This window comes from Paralichthys olivaceus, chromosome 5 (genome assembly GCF_024713975.1).
Source record: "Paralichthys olivaceus isolate ysfri-2021 chromosome 5, ASM2471397v2, whole genome shotgun sequence".
Taxonomy (NCBI): Eukaryota; Metazoa; Chordata; class Actinopteri; order Pleuronectiformes; family Paralichthyidae; genus Paralichthys; species Paralichthys olivaceus.
In genome coordinates this window covers 620,542-632,500 of record NC_091097.1, presented here as the reverse complement: position 1 = coordinate 632,500, position 11,959 = coordinate 620,542, and the positions used below count along the sequence as shown (strand labels likewise).

General features: G+C 46.0%; 1 protein-coding gene and 1 long non-coding RNA gene across 4 annotated transcripts; one reads left to right on the top strand and one right to left on the bottom strand.

The window, feature by feature from the left end:
• Positions 1-729: 729 nt before the first annotated feature.
• On the top strand, positions 730-11,306 carry sh2b1 (SH2B adaptor protein 1). Of its 2 annotated transcripts, XM_069525475.1 has the most exons (10): positions 841-1,051; positions 2,466-4,553; positions 4,829-4,930; positions 5,598-5,689; positions 5,798-5,880; positions 5,981-6,127; positions 6,302-6,513; positions 6,869-7,043; positions 8,173-8,263; positions 9,068-11,306. In XM_069525475.1, exons 2-10 carry the CDS (start codon positions 2,826-2,828, stop codon positions 9,087-9,089), a joined length of 2,652 nt encoding a protein of 883 aa, XP_069381576.1. In that variant the 5' UTR covers positions 841-1,051; positions 2,466-2,825; the 3' UTR covers positions 9,090-11,306. The 2 variants fall into 2 exon arrangements, with proteins under 2 accessions (XP_069381575.1, XP_069381576.1); XM_069525474.1 differs by lacking the exon at positions 8,173-8,263 and having other exon boundaries at positions 730-1,051.
• Positions 6,384-9,169, bottom strand: LOC138407839 (uncharacterized). 2 transcript variants are annotated; one of them, XR_011241152.1, is made up of 3 exons: positions 9,039-9,169; positions 8,128-8,283; positions 6,384-6,520 (listed from the first exon to the last, which is right to left on the bottom strand). It is a non-coding gene; the product is annotated as an uncharacterized lncRNA (long non-coding RNA). The 2 variants fall into 2 exon arrangements; XR_011241153.1 differs by having other exon boundaries at positions 8,629-9,055.
• Positions 11,307-11,959: the final 653 nt, after the last annotated feature.

The following is an 11,959-nucleotide window of genomic DNA, read 5'->3' as shown; positions in this document are numbered from 1 at the left end:
TATATAATAAATTCATTATATATAATAAATACATTATATATAATAAATACATTATATATAATAAATTCAGTATATATAATAAATACATTATATATCATAAATACATAATGTATGTTTTCTCCATGTGTATATTTCAGTTTCTACCAGTTTTATTTTGAAAGTGTTCATTTCCTCTGACTTTATTTTGAAACTTGTGTGTTGGTATTTAGGTTTGTGATGTTACTGCCCTCCTGTGGTCGTAATGAGGAACTGCAGCTACTGCTGTTGAATTGGCTGAAATCATAAATTATATTGTTCTACTCTGAATTAAAAATCATTCTGAATATGAAAAGGTTGGAATGAGCCATAATTAACACAATACAACTAATTTATATTGTGTTAGATTATTATAATAATGTATACAGATGATTTGTGGTTAAGAAATGGAAACATGTACAGAAGTTAAAGGAAATATATGAAAATGTATTTATTTCTATGAAACATTAAATATCCAGTCTCCACTGAAGAGTAATGACCCAGTTAGACATTGTTATACATCAAGAATAATATTCGGTAAACTTTACGTGAAGGTTTTTTTACTGTACTCTCACACCTTTAATATGTTGTTTGTCTTTATTTCAGTATTTTAATTTATTTAAATTTTATATAAGACATGTTTTCTGTGTATTTATCTTAATGTGTGTTTGATTCCATGTGTATCTCTGTTTGTACCGTTTGAAATAAAGAAAGAATATTAGAATACGTGATATATTCAAACATATATTATATTTTCATGTATAAAAGTATGAAAATATCAGAATAAAACCCAGAGGTGGGATTTTATTTTGGTACGGAAGCCGTGAAGATCAAACCGCACTCGCCTTCCTCGCAGCTCTCGCGAGACTTGGTGGTTGTGCGGGAGCGGGTCGTTCTCTCCACAGACAGTTCAACGCAGCGCAACGTTCAGCAACAACAACAAGCTGCGGGAGGACCAGGGCGGGACGTGCGGGGGCTTCACGCACTGGGGCTTCACGCACGGACTCTGACGAGCACGCGGGACTCTGATGTTCAGGTACGCGCAGCACGCACTGCCGCAGCAATGTTGATAGCTAGCTAGCTGGATTATTAATAGCGAGCTAAGTGGCTAACGGTTAGCTTAGCTCGCTGAGAATCTTTAGCGTTAGCTGCTGTCGGAGGATTCAATGTGCGCTGGTCGGAGCCCGAGCTGCCACAGTCCGTGACCCGCACTCATGCCACCGACGCGGGGGAGCAAACACGGCGACGACCCGCAGCTGCGGACACCAGTGCACGTCAGGCAGCTAATGTTAGCTGCTAACGTTACACGTCTTTAAAGAAGCTGAATGAGCAGGACTCGCTGCTGCTTCATGTTAGCAAGCTAACGACTCAGTGCTCCTCAGCTGTGATTCAAGAAGTTTCATCTGTGAGACATCAACGAGCAAGTACAAGTACTAATACCACAGCATACTAATACTACTGCGAGTCCTGCTGTAACAGGGATATCAGAGTAGAAAAACACAAATACTACTGCAGTATGTGGGAAGAATATTAGCATTACAGCTGTTAGAGAGCACGTTGACCATCAGTACCATCTGTACTTTACAAGAACGTGTACTGAGTACTACTGTAAATACTGAGGGGTCACCGCTTTAAACACATTAGGACTCAATGGTCGAACTGCACCTGGAACATGTTGTGCACAAATCTGTCCACAACACACAACACAACACTCAACACAACACTCAACACAACACAACACGACCAACACACTGAAGCTGGTACAAATGTTTTCCATCAGACTTTAAAGAGTTCATTTATTAAAAACAGAGCTCGACTGATTTAGTGTTGGACGATAGTATCACAGACAAATCGGTATCAGTGGTTAAACTTTTATTTTACAGTATAAATAAAGCAAAGATGTGTTTTTATATTTTACATAAAAATTCTGTTGGTTTTCTTTTAATTCGACTTCTATATATTTCATTGTATTTGTGTCCTTTTCATTACGTCAGCGGTTGATCAGTAAAATGTCAAACCTCAGTTACATGTCAACACATCAGTATCGTGTTTTGTCATCAAACAAACTGACGATCGGTCATTCTATATTAAATTATTTAAAGTGTAAAACTTTACTAACCTGTCGTCTGATCACATGAGTTGTTTTGTAAAATCTCTTTATCTGCTGAATAGAACCAGGTTCCTCTGAATTAATCAAAGTTCTGTCCACAAACATGGTTTATTTACTTGTTCCTGTGTCGAGTTTGATTGTCTGAGAATCAACACTGTCGTATTTTATCATATTTAGTTTCTCGATGTCGATCTTGTTGTTTTCACATTGTTCCCGGTACAGTTGGTGTTTGTGTGTGTGCACGTTCACAGTTACAGTTGTGTGACTGATGTGATGTGTGTGTTCTCACCTGTGAACTCTGCTGGTGTTGAAGTTAAAGTGTGTGTTTGTGTGTTTACAGGATGAAGCCGAGCTTCTCTGGATCTATGACAGACGTTGACGAAGAGGCCGATCTCTTGAATCCCGCTCATCTCACCCTCGCTCTGCTTCCGTTTCCGGGCTGAAACCCACTTTTTCTTGTTGAAACACTAAAAATATTCAATTGCACAAAATAATGTAGCAGAAAGCCGTGGAGTTGTTTGACCTCATCTTTCATGGGTCCGGTACGTCCTCGTCTTTTTAACGTTTCATTTTAAATGGAGTCCAGACTTCACTTCCGTCAGCTTCCCCGCGGTTCGATCTCTCCAGGTCTCTGTTGAATGTTGAAAGTGAACTGAAAGAGCTCCAGGTGCGTCAGCACCCCCCCCCCCCCGTCAGGAGGATGAACGGCTCTCTTTTAACCCCGCCCAGCCCGCGGGCGGCAAACTCCTCTCCGTTACCCCCCTCACCCTCCCCATCTCCATCTCCTCCATCTCCCTCTATGCTGCCCCTGTCCCCCCGGCCACCCCCTCTCCCACCTCTCGTGAGCCCTCCACCCCAGGCCCACCCCTCCTCCCTCTCGGACACCCCCACTCCGTCCCCCTCGCCTTGCCTGAGCTGGACCGAATTCTGTGAGCTTCATGCACGTGTTGCAGCCGGTGACTTTGCCCGTCACTTTCGGGCTTTTCTCCAGGAGAATCCCCACTACTCCTCAGACTCAGCAGCCGCCTTCTGCCGCCGCTTCACCGACCGCTTTGTTCGTCACTTCCAGAGCGAATTGGAGGGGGCGCTCCTGCCCAGTTGTGCGTCTGGGAGGGACGAAACGATGAGCTGGGCCCCGCAGTCAGATGCGACTTCGCTGGAAGAGGAGGCGGTCTCGCCCCTCTCAGCAACGGGGGGTGTGGTCCTCCCGTGCCCCCCAACCAACCTGATGCGGGCTTTATCCAAGCCTGCGCCGACGAGGCTGGTGTTGGAGAACCGCACCGGGGACAGGTTTCAAGATTCCTACGCCCACGGCCAAGTCCTGCCGCCTTCGTCCTCTTCATCGTGCTGCTCCTCAGTGGGAGGGAACAACGGCAGGCGCGAGGAGAGGGGGGGCATGATCGCCCCTGGGAATGGGGAAGCACCCGTTGAAGAAGAGGAGGACAGCTGGCTCGGAGTGTCGTCTGTTGGAGAGGATGTTGATACAGAAGAGCGGGACGCCGAGTCTACAGAGGTGGATAATGCTGACCCCTCCCACACTTCTCAGATTCCACCTTCCCCTTCCTCCGTCACTCCTCCCCCTGACTCCAAAGGTAACGGCACGCCCAACTCCTCCAAAAACAAACTGAAAAAGCGTTTTTCATTGCGGAGTGTGGGTCGTAGTGTTCGGGGGAGCGTCCGCGGCATCCTGCACTGGAGAAGCTCCTCCAGTGACTCGGCCCAGAGCCAGCTGCCCTCCAGCTACAGCTACACTATGGGTGTGCAGGACGCTACTTTGGTTTCAACCTCCAAGAGGAACTCTGGTACGCAGCCCCCCACACCCACCTCTTCCATGCCAGTCTCTCTGTCCATGCCTCTTTCCCTCCCCCATTCCTCTTCCTCCTCTCTGCCTCCCTCATCTTCAAGCAGCGCCACCTCTCTGTCTCTGTCTGAGGCTGCTCGAGATCGGCGGCGGAGCAACGGGGAAGGAGGCGAGAAGGAGAAGTGGAGTCATCGGCTGGAGAAACTCAGACTGTCCCGATCCCCTCCTCCTGTCCTCACCTCCACCACTTCCGGCGCTCACTCCACCTCCTCCACGCTGCCTCCGAGCAGCGCCGCTGCCGCCGCCATGGGGCCGCCAAGGAGGGTGGGCCGACTGGTGCGGGAGGGAGGGGTGAGCGTCAGCTCGTCCAGCGACGAGTTGAGTGGCAGCCACGGCTTCTCTGGCTTCTCATTCGGTTTGCTGCATCACGGTACGGACAACAACAACGCTGCCTCAGCTTCATCTGCAGCGGCTCAGACTGGTCCGGTGCAGCCTCTGGCCAGCGGAGGGAACGTGCCCTGGAGAGGAGGACGCTGGCACAAGTGTCGTCTGGTCCTCAGAGAGCGGGACAGAGAAGGCGGTGAGCGGGGAGAGGAGTACTACCTGGAATTCTTCATTCCACCTAAAGTAAGTGTTTCCCTCCGGTGTCCCAGCAGAAACAAGAACAGAAGTAACTTTAAAAGATGAGATAATGTTAAAACACAAAATAAACCTTGAATCTGACGTCAGAAACTTTATTATCAGCAGCATTAAGATCACAGGTGAAATTATTGTCTCTCAATGTTAAGTTACAGATTTTCAAAGGATGACTTCAGTCCTTCCTGTGTAACGTACTCCAGCTCTGGTTTTGATAGCGAAGCGTTAATCTGCAGTTATTTATTTTGCTTGGTTTGTCTCCGCAGTCGTCGAAGCCTCGACTGACGGTGCCGTGCTGCTCGATCGTGGATGTGAGGAGCACCACAGCGCTGGAGGTCCCCGACAAGGAGAACACGTTTCTGCTGCAGGTAATCACATCTCTCCTCACTGACATAATAATCTGTAGAGACTCTGAGAGACTCTTTTTTTGATATTCTTTATTTATGTTTTTGTTCTGCAACACTTCCCTGAGTGTAAATCTACGTTCACACCTGTTTATTTCTCCTGCTGTTGCTATAGCGCCCCCTAACTGGGTGAGAGAGGTTGTTGTTTGCAGCCTATTTAAATGGATCAAAAATAACAAACATAATAGTTTAATATTCATTGTTTTTGCAGCAGAAAGTCAAGACTTCAAATGATAAGACACAGTGGAGCCACAGAGTGTGGGGGGGGGCAGAGTTCATGTTTCTATATTTAGAATCTTTAGGATCAATATGTTTTATGTGTTAATTGATTAAAAACATGTCCGATGTCTGTAATTCCATTGTTAACTGTTTCAGTACTTATCATTATCATAGTTTTTTAACTCACTGAGGATGTACAGAGTTTAGAGATACGGAGATTCTCCAGGAAGTGACATCAGAAGAAGAAAAAATACCAGTTTAGAAACTGAAGGAACATTTTCTACTGCAGAGGTCAAAGAGTGAGAATCTCAATTTAACCACCGTTAGTGAAGAAAGGAGGAGTGAGTGTAATAAAAAGCTCTGACCTGAACCTGTGTCCTGATGTTGTTCTCCTCGTTTCACTTCCTCTCAGCTGGAAGCGTCGGCGCAGTATGTGATTGAGACTCGAGACGCCGTTCAGATGAGAGCCTGGCTGAGCGACATCAGGAACGGCATCTGTATCAGGTAACGATCGGCAGCTAGAGGGCGACACGAGTCCGATCGCACCCGGCGGCCTGAAGCCGCTGTGCTTTCGCTGTGTCTGGGTAGTAACTTCCTTCTGTCCCCCCACAGTGAGCAGGACGATGCTGAGGGTGTGTGTGTTGGCCCGTTAGACATCAGCGGAACTCCTGAGATTGTCGACCGTCTTTCACAAGGTGTGTTTGTGACACGATGGCTGCTCTGGTTTGCACCTCCTGGTATCAACCCGTTAATAACAACACTCATATTTCTTGTTGTGTCTGTTTTTCGCGTCAGTGTGTTACGGAGGCTCGTCACCTCTGATGGATCCTCTCCCACCGGAGCTGCCTCCTCGAGCCCCTCTAGACGAACCGGACGGCCGGATTCTTGGTGGAGGCGGGGCTAGTCTTGGCACACCATTTGCAGAGACGCCTGATGCCACAGGTGAGGAGCATCCAAAACTGATTTCACTTTTGAACCGGGGGGGGGGTTAGCTGAAGTAGCCGCTCCTCATTTCAAAGTGTTGATGTAGCTGTAGCTCAGTATGAAACTTCTGGATGCTGTGAAAAGAAAGAAATCAAAAATGTATGAATTAAAATGTCTCCTCCACTCACCCAGGGTCCTTCCTGTTCTCTGAGGTGACGTCCTCTGAGGCCGTGGAGCACCCTCTCAGCGAGTGTCAGTGGTTTCACGGCACCCTGTCCCGCCTCAAAGCTGCTCAGCTGGTGTTGGCCGGAGGCCCGGCGAGCCACGGCGTCTTTCTGGTTCGCCAGAGCGAGACGCGGCGCGGTGAATATGTCCTCACCTTTAACTTCCAGGGCAAAGCCAAGGTGAGTCCTGGAGTGAAGACGGAAAATAAAGTGATGTTATCCTGGAAGAGGAAACAGCAGCGTCCAGTCAGAACAACACACAACACTATATTCCACCAGTTACCAACGTGTTGTTCAATCGTCTTGAATAATCAAATACAACACATCTTATTTTGTAGCCTCCATGTTGTTCACACACAACACACACATATCAGATGACAGAATTTCTTAACTCCCACAAATTGGACCGTGTGACGAGCATGTGAACCATCAGTCCTGATTACAGAGGACAATGTTGGACGTCAGATTGACTTGTGTTAAATGTTGTGACTTTTCATCACTGAGTCCGTTCCTGTCTTTGCTCTCGTCCCTCCAGCACCTCCGTCTGTCCCTGAATGAGGACGGTCAGTGTCGGGTGCAGCACCTCTGGTTCCAGTCCATCTTCGACATGTTGGAGCACTTCCGGGTGCATCCGATCCCTCTGGAGTCTGGCGGCGCCTCGGACGTCACGCTCATCAGCTTCGTGGGTGCCACCGCCGTTCGCCAGCCAGGTACGAGTCCCCCCGACTCTCCATGTTTACAAATACACAGTCATCATAACACGACGGGTCCAGACAGTGCTCTCACTGGACGTCCTCACATGCACAACAACACTGAGAGGTAAACTCATGCATCACTTCCGTCTGAGGTGTGTCTGTCCCGTCAGTGTTTTATTGTCTCTCCTCTGTTGTTGCTGCACTAGTTCACCTACAGGTACTAATGGAGTCACCTGAACACTGGTATCCAGCCGTTTAAAACTGTTGCTATGGTAACGCCTGGTAACTCTGGGTATTTCCAAAGTGGAATTTTTCCACCTTTCAAATCTGCTGATGTGTTTCGTGGTTTAGACATTTAATGTGAATCTGTGGCAGCTCAGGTTTCCATTCAATCCTATGATTCTTTAATAATTCTTTGATAAGTGATGCTTCAAAGAATTTCATTTCTATCCATGATTTCTTATCAATGTGTGACTACTTCATTAACCCTGATATCCCGACTGTGTGCGTCTCGAGCTGAACACGGTGTGCACGTGTTCAAATACGTGTCTCAACCAACCGACACAGAGTAGACGTCAGTGCTGTTCAGGTCCTAATAACTTCTGATTAGTGTCAGTGTTTATTGTTAAAGTGTAAAGTGAGCACAGGTCAGGAGAGAGGAAGAGACACTGAGACAGAGACTCTGGTAAAAGACGACCACACCTTTAATGTGCGTCTGTCTTGAAGCAGCAGTGGTCATGATTACGCAGCCGTGGGAAATCCTCCCTCATGTGTCAGGTCATGCTCTTCATCTCTTCACCACTGATTTAAATCAGGTTGTGATATAATCCCAGATATTAAACTACATGTCTGTTTCTCTAAAACTGTTTTCAGACATGAACTCAGGAAAATGTCGGTAAAATATTGTCTGTATATGTTGTGTAGTCATGTTGTGTAGTCTGTGTTTGTGCAGCAGACAGAAGTCGTCAGTTCTCATCACTTTTTAAAATGTATTCAAATAGAAACAAACCACAGATATTTTGCCAACGACTTCCTCTCGGCCATGTTACAGCCGCCGCAGAGTTTTCCGTCTGCCCTCTGTGTCCCATTGTTCTCTGACCTCTCTGTTGTTGTTTGTTGTATCCGTTGGCTCATCCCCTTGCAGGCCGGGACAGGGCAGGCAGTCGGCCTACAGTCTGTGACGTCATCACCACGCGCCATCCTGACTCTCCATCAACCCCCATCTCTGACTGTGTGTAAGTGAGACCGGACTCGGCTGAGAGAGGAAGAGTGTACGAGAGAGAGAGAGAGAGAGAGAGAGAGAGAGTGTGTGACTGGAGTGGTTTGTTTTTCCTCATCAGAGTTCAAAGATCATCACAGGCACAGAAATCTGCTTAGTGATCCGCTCCAGTAGGAACAGATCTAGAGCTCGTCGTCACCTCTGCTTGTTTAACCTGAAGTTCAACAATGTGTTTGTTTGATATTTATTAATTTCTCCTGGTGTTAATTTACATCATTTGTAGAGAAACAAGTGGTTAAAACACAGACGGACACATAAACAATAGAGATAAAACAACAATAATAACCCCCCCCCCTCTCCTCCCCATTTGTCTCTGCTCACCCTGCGGGTGAGACGTCGTCCACCGAGACTCCGGTTCTTTCCTCCAGTTAATGAGGAGTTTCTCTCTCCACAGCAAAGAGCTTCTCATTGTGTGTTAGTTCAGAGTAAATTCGTGCGCGTGTGTGTGTGTGCGAGTGTGTGTGTGTGTGTGCACGCGAGTGTGTGTGTGTGCTTGCGAGTGTGTGTGTGTGTGTGTTAGTGCGAGTGTGTGTGTCGGACGCCTCCATGACTCCGTGGACTCCATGACCACAGACTCCTCCCACCTAACAGTCCACTCACTGTCTTTTTCTCTCCTCTCACTCTTCCTCCCTCACTTCACTTCTCACACTTTGTCACTTATTTCCTCCTCCTTCCTCTTTCTCCCTTTGCTTATACTTTTCTTTCTCCCCTCCCCTCTTCTTTCTTCTCACCTTCTCTCCTCTGTTTCTTCTTCATGCAGACTTGACCAGCAGACCCCGTAGCCCTCCTCAGCCTCCTCCCCTGCCACCGGGCCGGCCGCCACCACCGACTCCGCCCCAGGACAGAGGAAATGAGACGGAGCTGGTAGGAGGAGCGGGAGGAGGAGCGGGAGGAGCAACAGCGACTGTGGTGACAATGGCAACGACAGGAGGAGGAGGAGGAAGTGGAGGCAGCGGAGGTGGAAGTGGAGGAGGAGTGGAGGACTGGGAGGAGAGGGACAGGGACACTCCTCTCCGCCAGCTGGAAGCTGTGGAGGGAGAAGAGAGGGACGGAGCGAGGGCACCGAGAGCCATCGATAACCAGTACTCCTTCTTCTGATGAAGGGAAGGCCAGGAGGAGGAGGAAGAGGAGTGTGTGTGTGTTTGAGTATCGACCGAGTGTGTGAGTGAGTGAATGTGAGAATGGATGAGGCGGTGAACATCATAGCCATTCATAACCAGTATTTTTATTTCGTTAGCAAGCTGGAGGACAAGAGGAGGAGGAGTAAACTAACACTATAAGACAGAGAGAGGGAGAGAGACGGGTGAGAGCAGCTTTACAACACTAACTTCGTGGTACATTTCTTTTTTTATTTAGTTTTGTCGGTACGCCTCGCAGCAGCGTCTGCTCTGTCTCATGTGCACGTGGACAGAAGTGTCAGTTCATCACTGTTGTTCTACAGAGACACGTTCGCCAGAGAAAACATGGAACACAACAAACACTACATGATACTCACATAAGGGAGGAAGTGGAGAATTCCAAAAATCTTTCTGATTGGATGCAGAAGAATCATCAAACTGTGTGAAGAGTTTTACAGGAAGAGAAGAGACAGATTTAGATTCTGAAAACCGACAATAAATCCATTATTTAATACAAGAAATTGGTGATTTTCAGTTTAAGTAAAAACGTTTATCATTAATAACTGCACATGACAGAGAAACATCTGTAATTGATTTCTCAATCAACAGAAATCTAATCACAACCAAACATTTGTTGGATGCAGCTTCTCAAATGTGAGAATTTGCTGCTTTTCTTTGTTTCAGTTTCTATAAAGTTGTTTGTTTAAAAGAAGGTTTATCTTAAAACTATAATATAAAAATAATCATAAGCTGCAGCCATTCTTTTTTCTTGTGGAGTGTTTTATAGGAACAAGAATGTAGGGAGACTAATGTGTAATAATTAAAGCTCGAGCACTGACAAGGACCCTATTGCTTTTTAGTTTGAAAACTGCAGGTTGCGTTAAAGTTAAGGATTGTTAATGGAGTTTGGTGCGATGACGCCTGAACTCAAAGTGTAAAAACATGTTGGTTCGAGTGGCACATGAACCAGAGCAGACAGGAAACGTTTACCTCAGCATGGCACTCTCTTTCTCTCACACACACACACACACACACACACACACACACACACACACACACACACACACACACACACACACACACACACACACACACACACACACACACACACACACACACAGAGCTGAACAGAGAGAGATGTGTTTTCTTTCAAAGAAAAACTGTTGATGATACCAATAACAATAATATTGATGGAAATAATAATAGTAGTAGTATTAATTTTATTTGTTTTTATGACACCTTTTTTATCTCGTATGCTTTCTCCATGTAACACTTGTTCCGACTCCATCTTGTAATTCAAATGAAACGTCTTTGTGCCTTTTTGTATTTTTTATTTTTGGGATAAAAAGAAGGAAAAAATATATATAAATATATATAAGATTTGCTAAAAATGCCTGGTTGTCAAGGCGACAGTATCCCACATCTTTTGTTTCATGCTGTCTTCTCCTCCTCAGCCTCCTCCTCTGTTCATCAAGGGTTCAAAGAAGAAAAACTACAATTAGCAGAACATGTCAATGAAAACACTTTTTCTACTTGTGCCTTTCTGTGTCTGTCGTCTCGTCATGGCCTCGTCGTCTGCATTCGTTGTTCAGTTCATGGCTCAGACCTGTGACACCCCCCCCCCCCCCCCCCCCCCCCCCCACCCCCACAGAACTTTTCTTTGCTCATGTATTTGTCTATATGCCCCCCCCCCCCCCCCCCATCACGTCCTGTCCTTCTCTCAGTTTAAAACTCTTTGTGCCTTTCTCTGTCTCTTTTCTCTCTTTGCTGGGACCGTGTGTTGAGGGTGGCCGGTGTTTGTCTGTCCACCCCGTGTGGTTAGTTTCAGGTACTACATTGAATTTAATGATAATGATATAATATAAATATAGTGAAACAGCAGCTGGTTGGTGTCTTTTGTCCTTGTCCTCCAGATGTCCCTCTCACCGTCATCACCTCATTACACACTAAAGATGGACGACGCTGGGCCCACAGCCTGGGCTGATGACGTCATTCAGAGTCAGGCTGCGGTAGTGCGGGTGGGGGGCGTGGCATGAAGGTCCCGCCCACACATTATTAACTAATCAGGAGTTCTCGAGTCTCAGCTGTCAATCATAACGTCTCAGCTGTTTTTTATACTAAAAACAATTTAAATCAAACTTATCAGAAACATGAACACTTTAAAATCTGTTCAGTACATCAATTCATCTCAAGATATTTAGTTCTGATATGATGTTAATATCTGATTCTTTTCATTTATTAAAGAAATATGAAAATACTAATAACTAAACTCAAAATATACAAATATTTTTTAAATCAGAGGGAAAAGTGATATTTTTTCTTATTGAAATATAAATAAAGTTAGTCAAATAATTGTAATTCATTTTATTTAAAAAATGTAAAATCCATGTAATCTGTCTTTGTGACTTAATTATTGAAGAAATAGAAAAAAATAAGCAAAATAAAAAAAATGTTTTTGAACATTAAAACGGTGACGTCTCCTCAGCCAATGAGAGAGCAGGTGTGAGGTAAGTGACTTGTGTCTCGTCCAATCA

Excerpts from the sequence above, each read along its gene's own strand:
- sh2b1 (XM_069525474.1), top strand. The coding sequence starts at position 2,826 with ATGAACGGCTCTCTTTTAACCCCGCCCAGCCCGCGGGCGGCAAACTCC. Across the intron at positions 4,931-5,597 it reads AGAACACGTTTCTGCTGCAG|CTGGAAGCGTCGGCGCAGTA; the intron begins GTAATCACATCT and ends ACTTCCTCTCAG. Across the intron at positions 7,044-9,067 it reads CACCGCCGTTCGCCAGCCAG|ACTTGACCAGCAGACCCCGT; the intron begins GTACGAGTCCCC and ends TTCTTCATGCAG.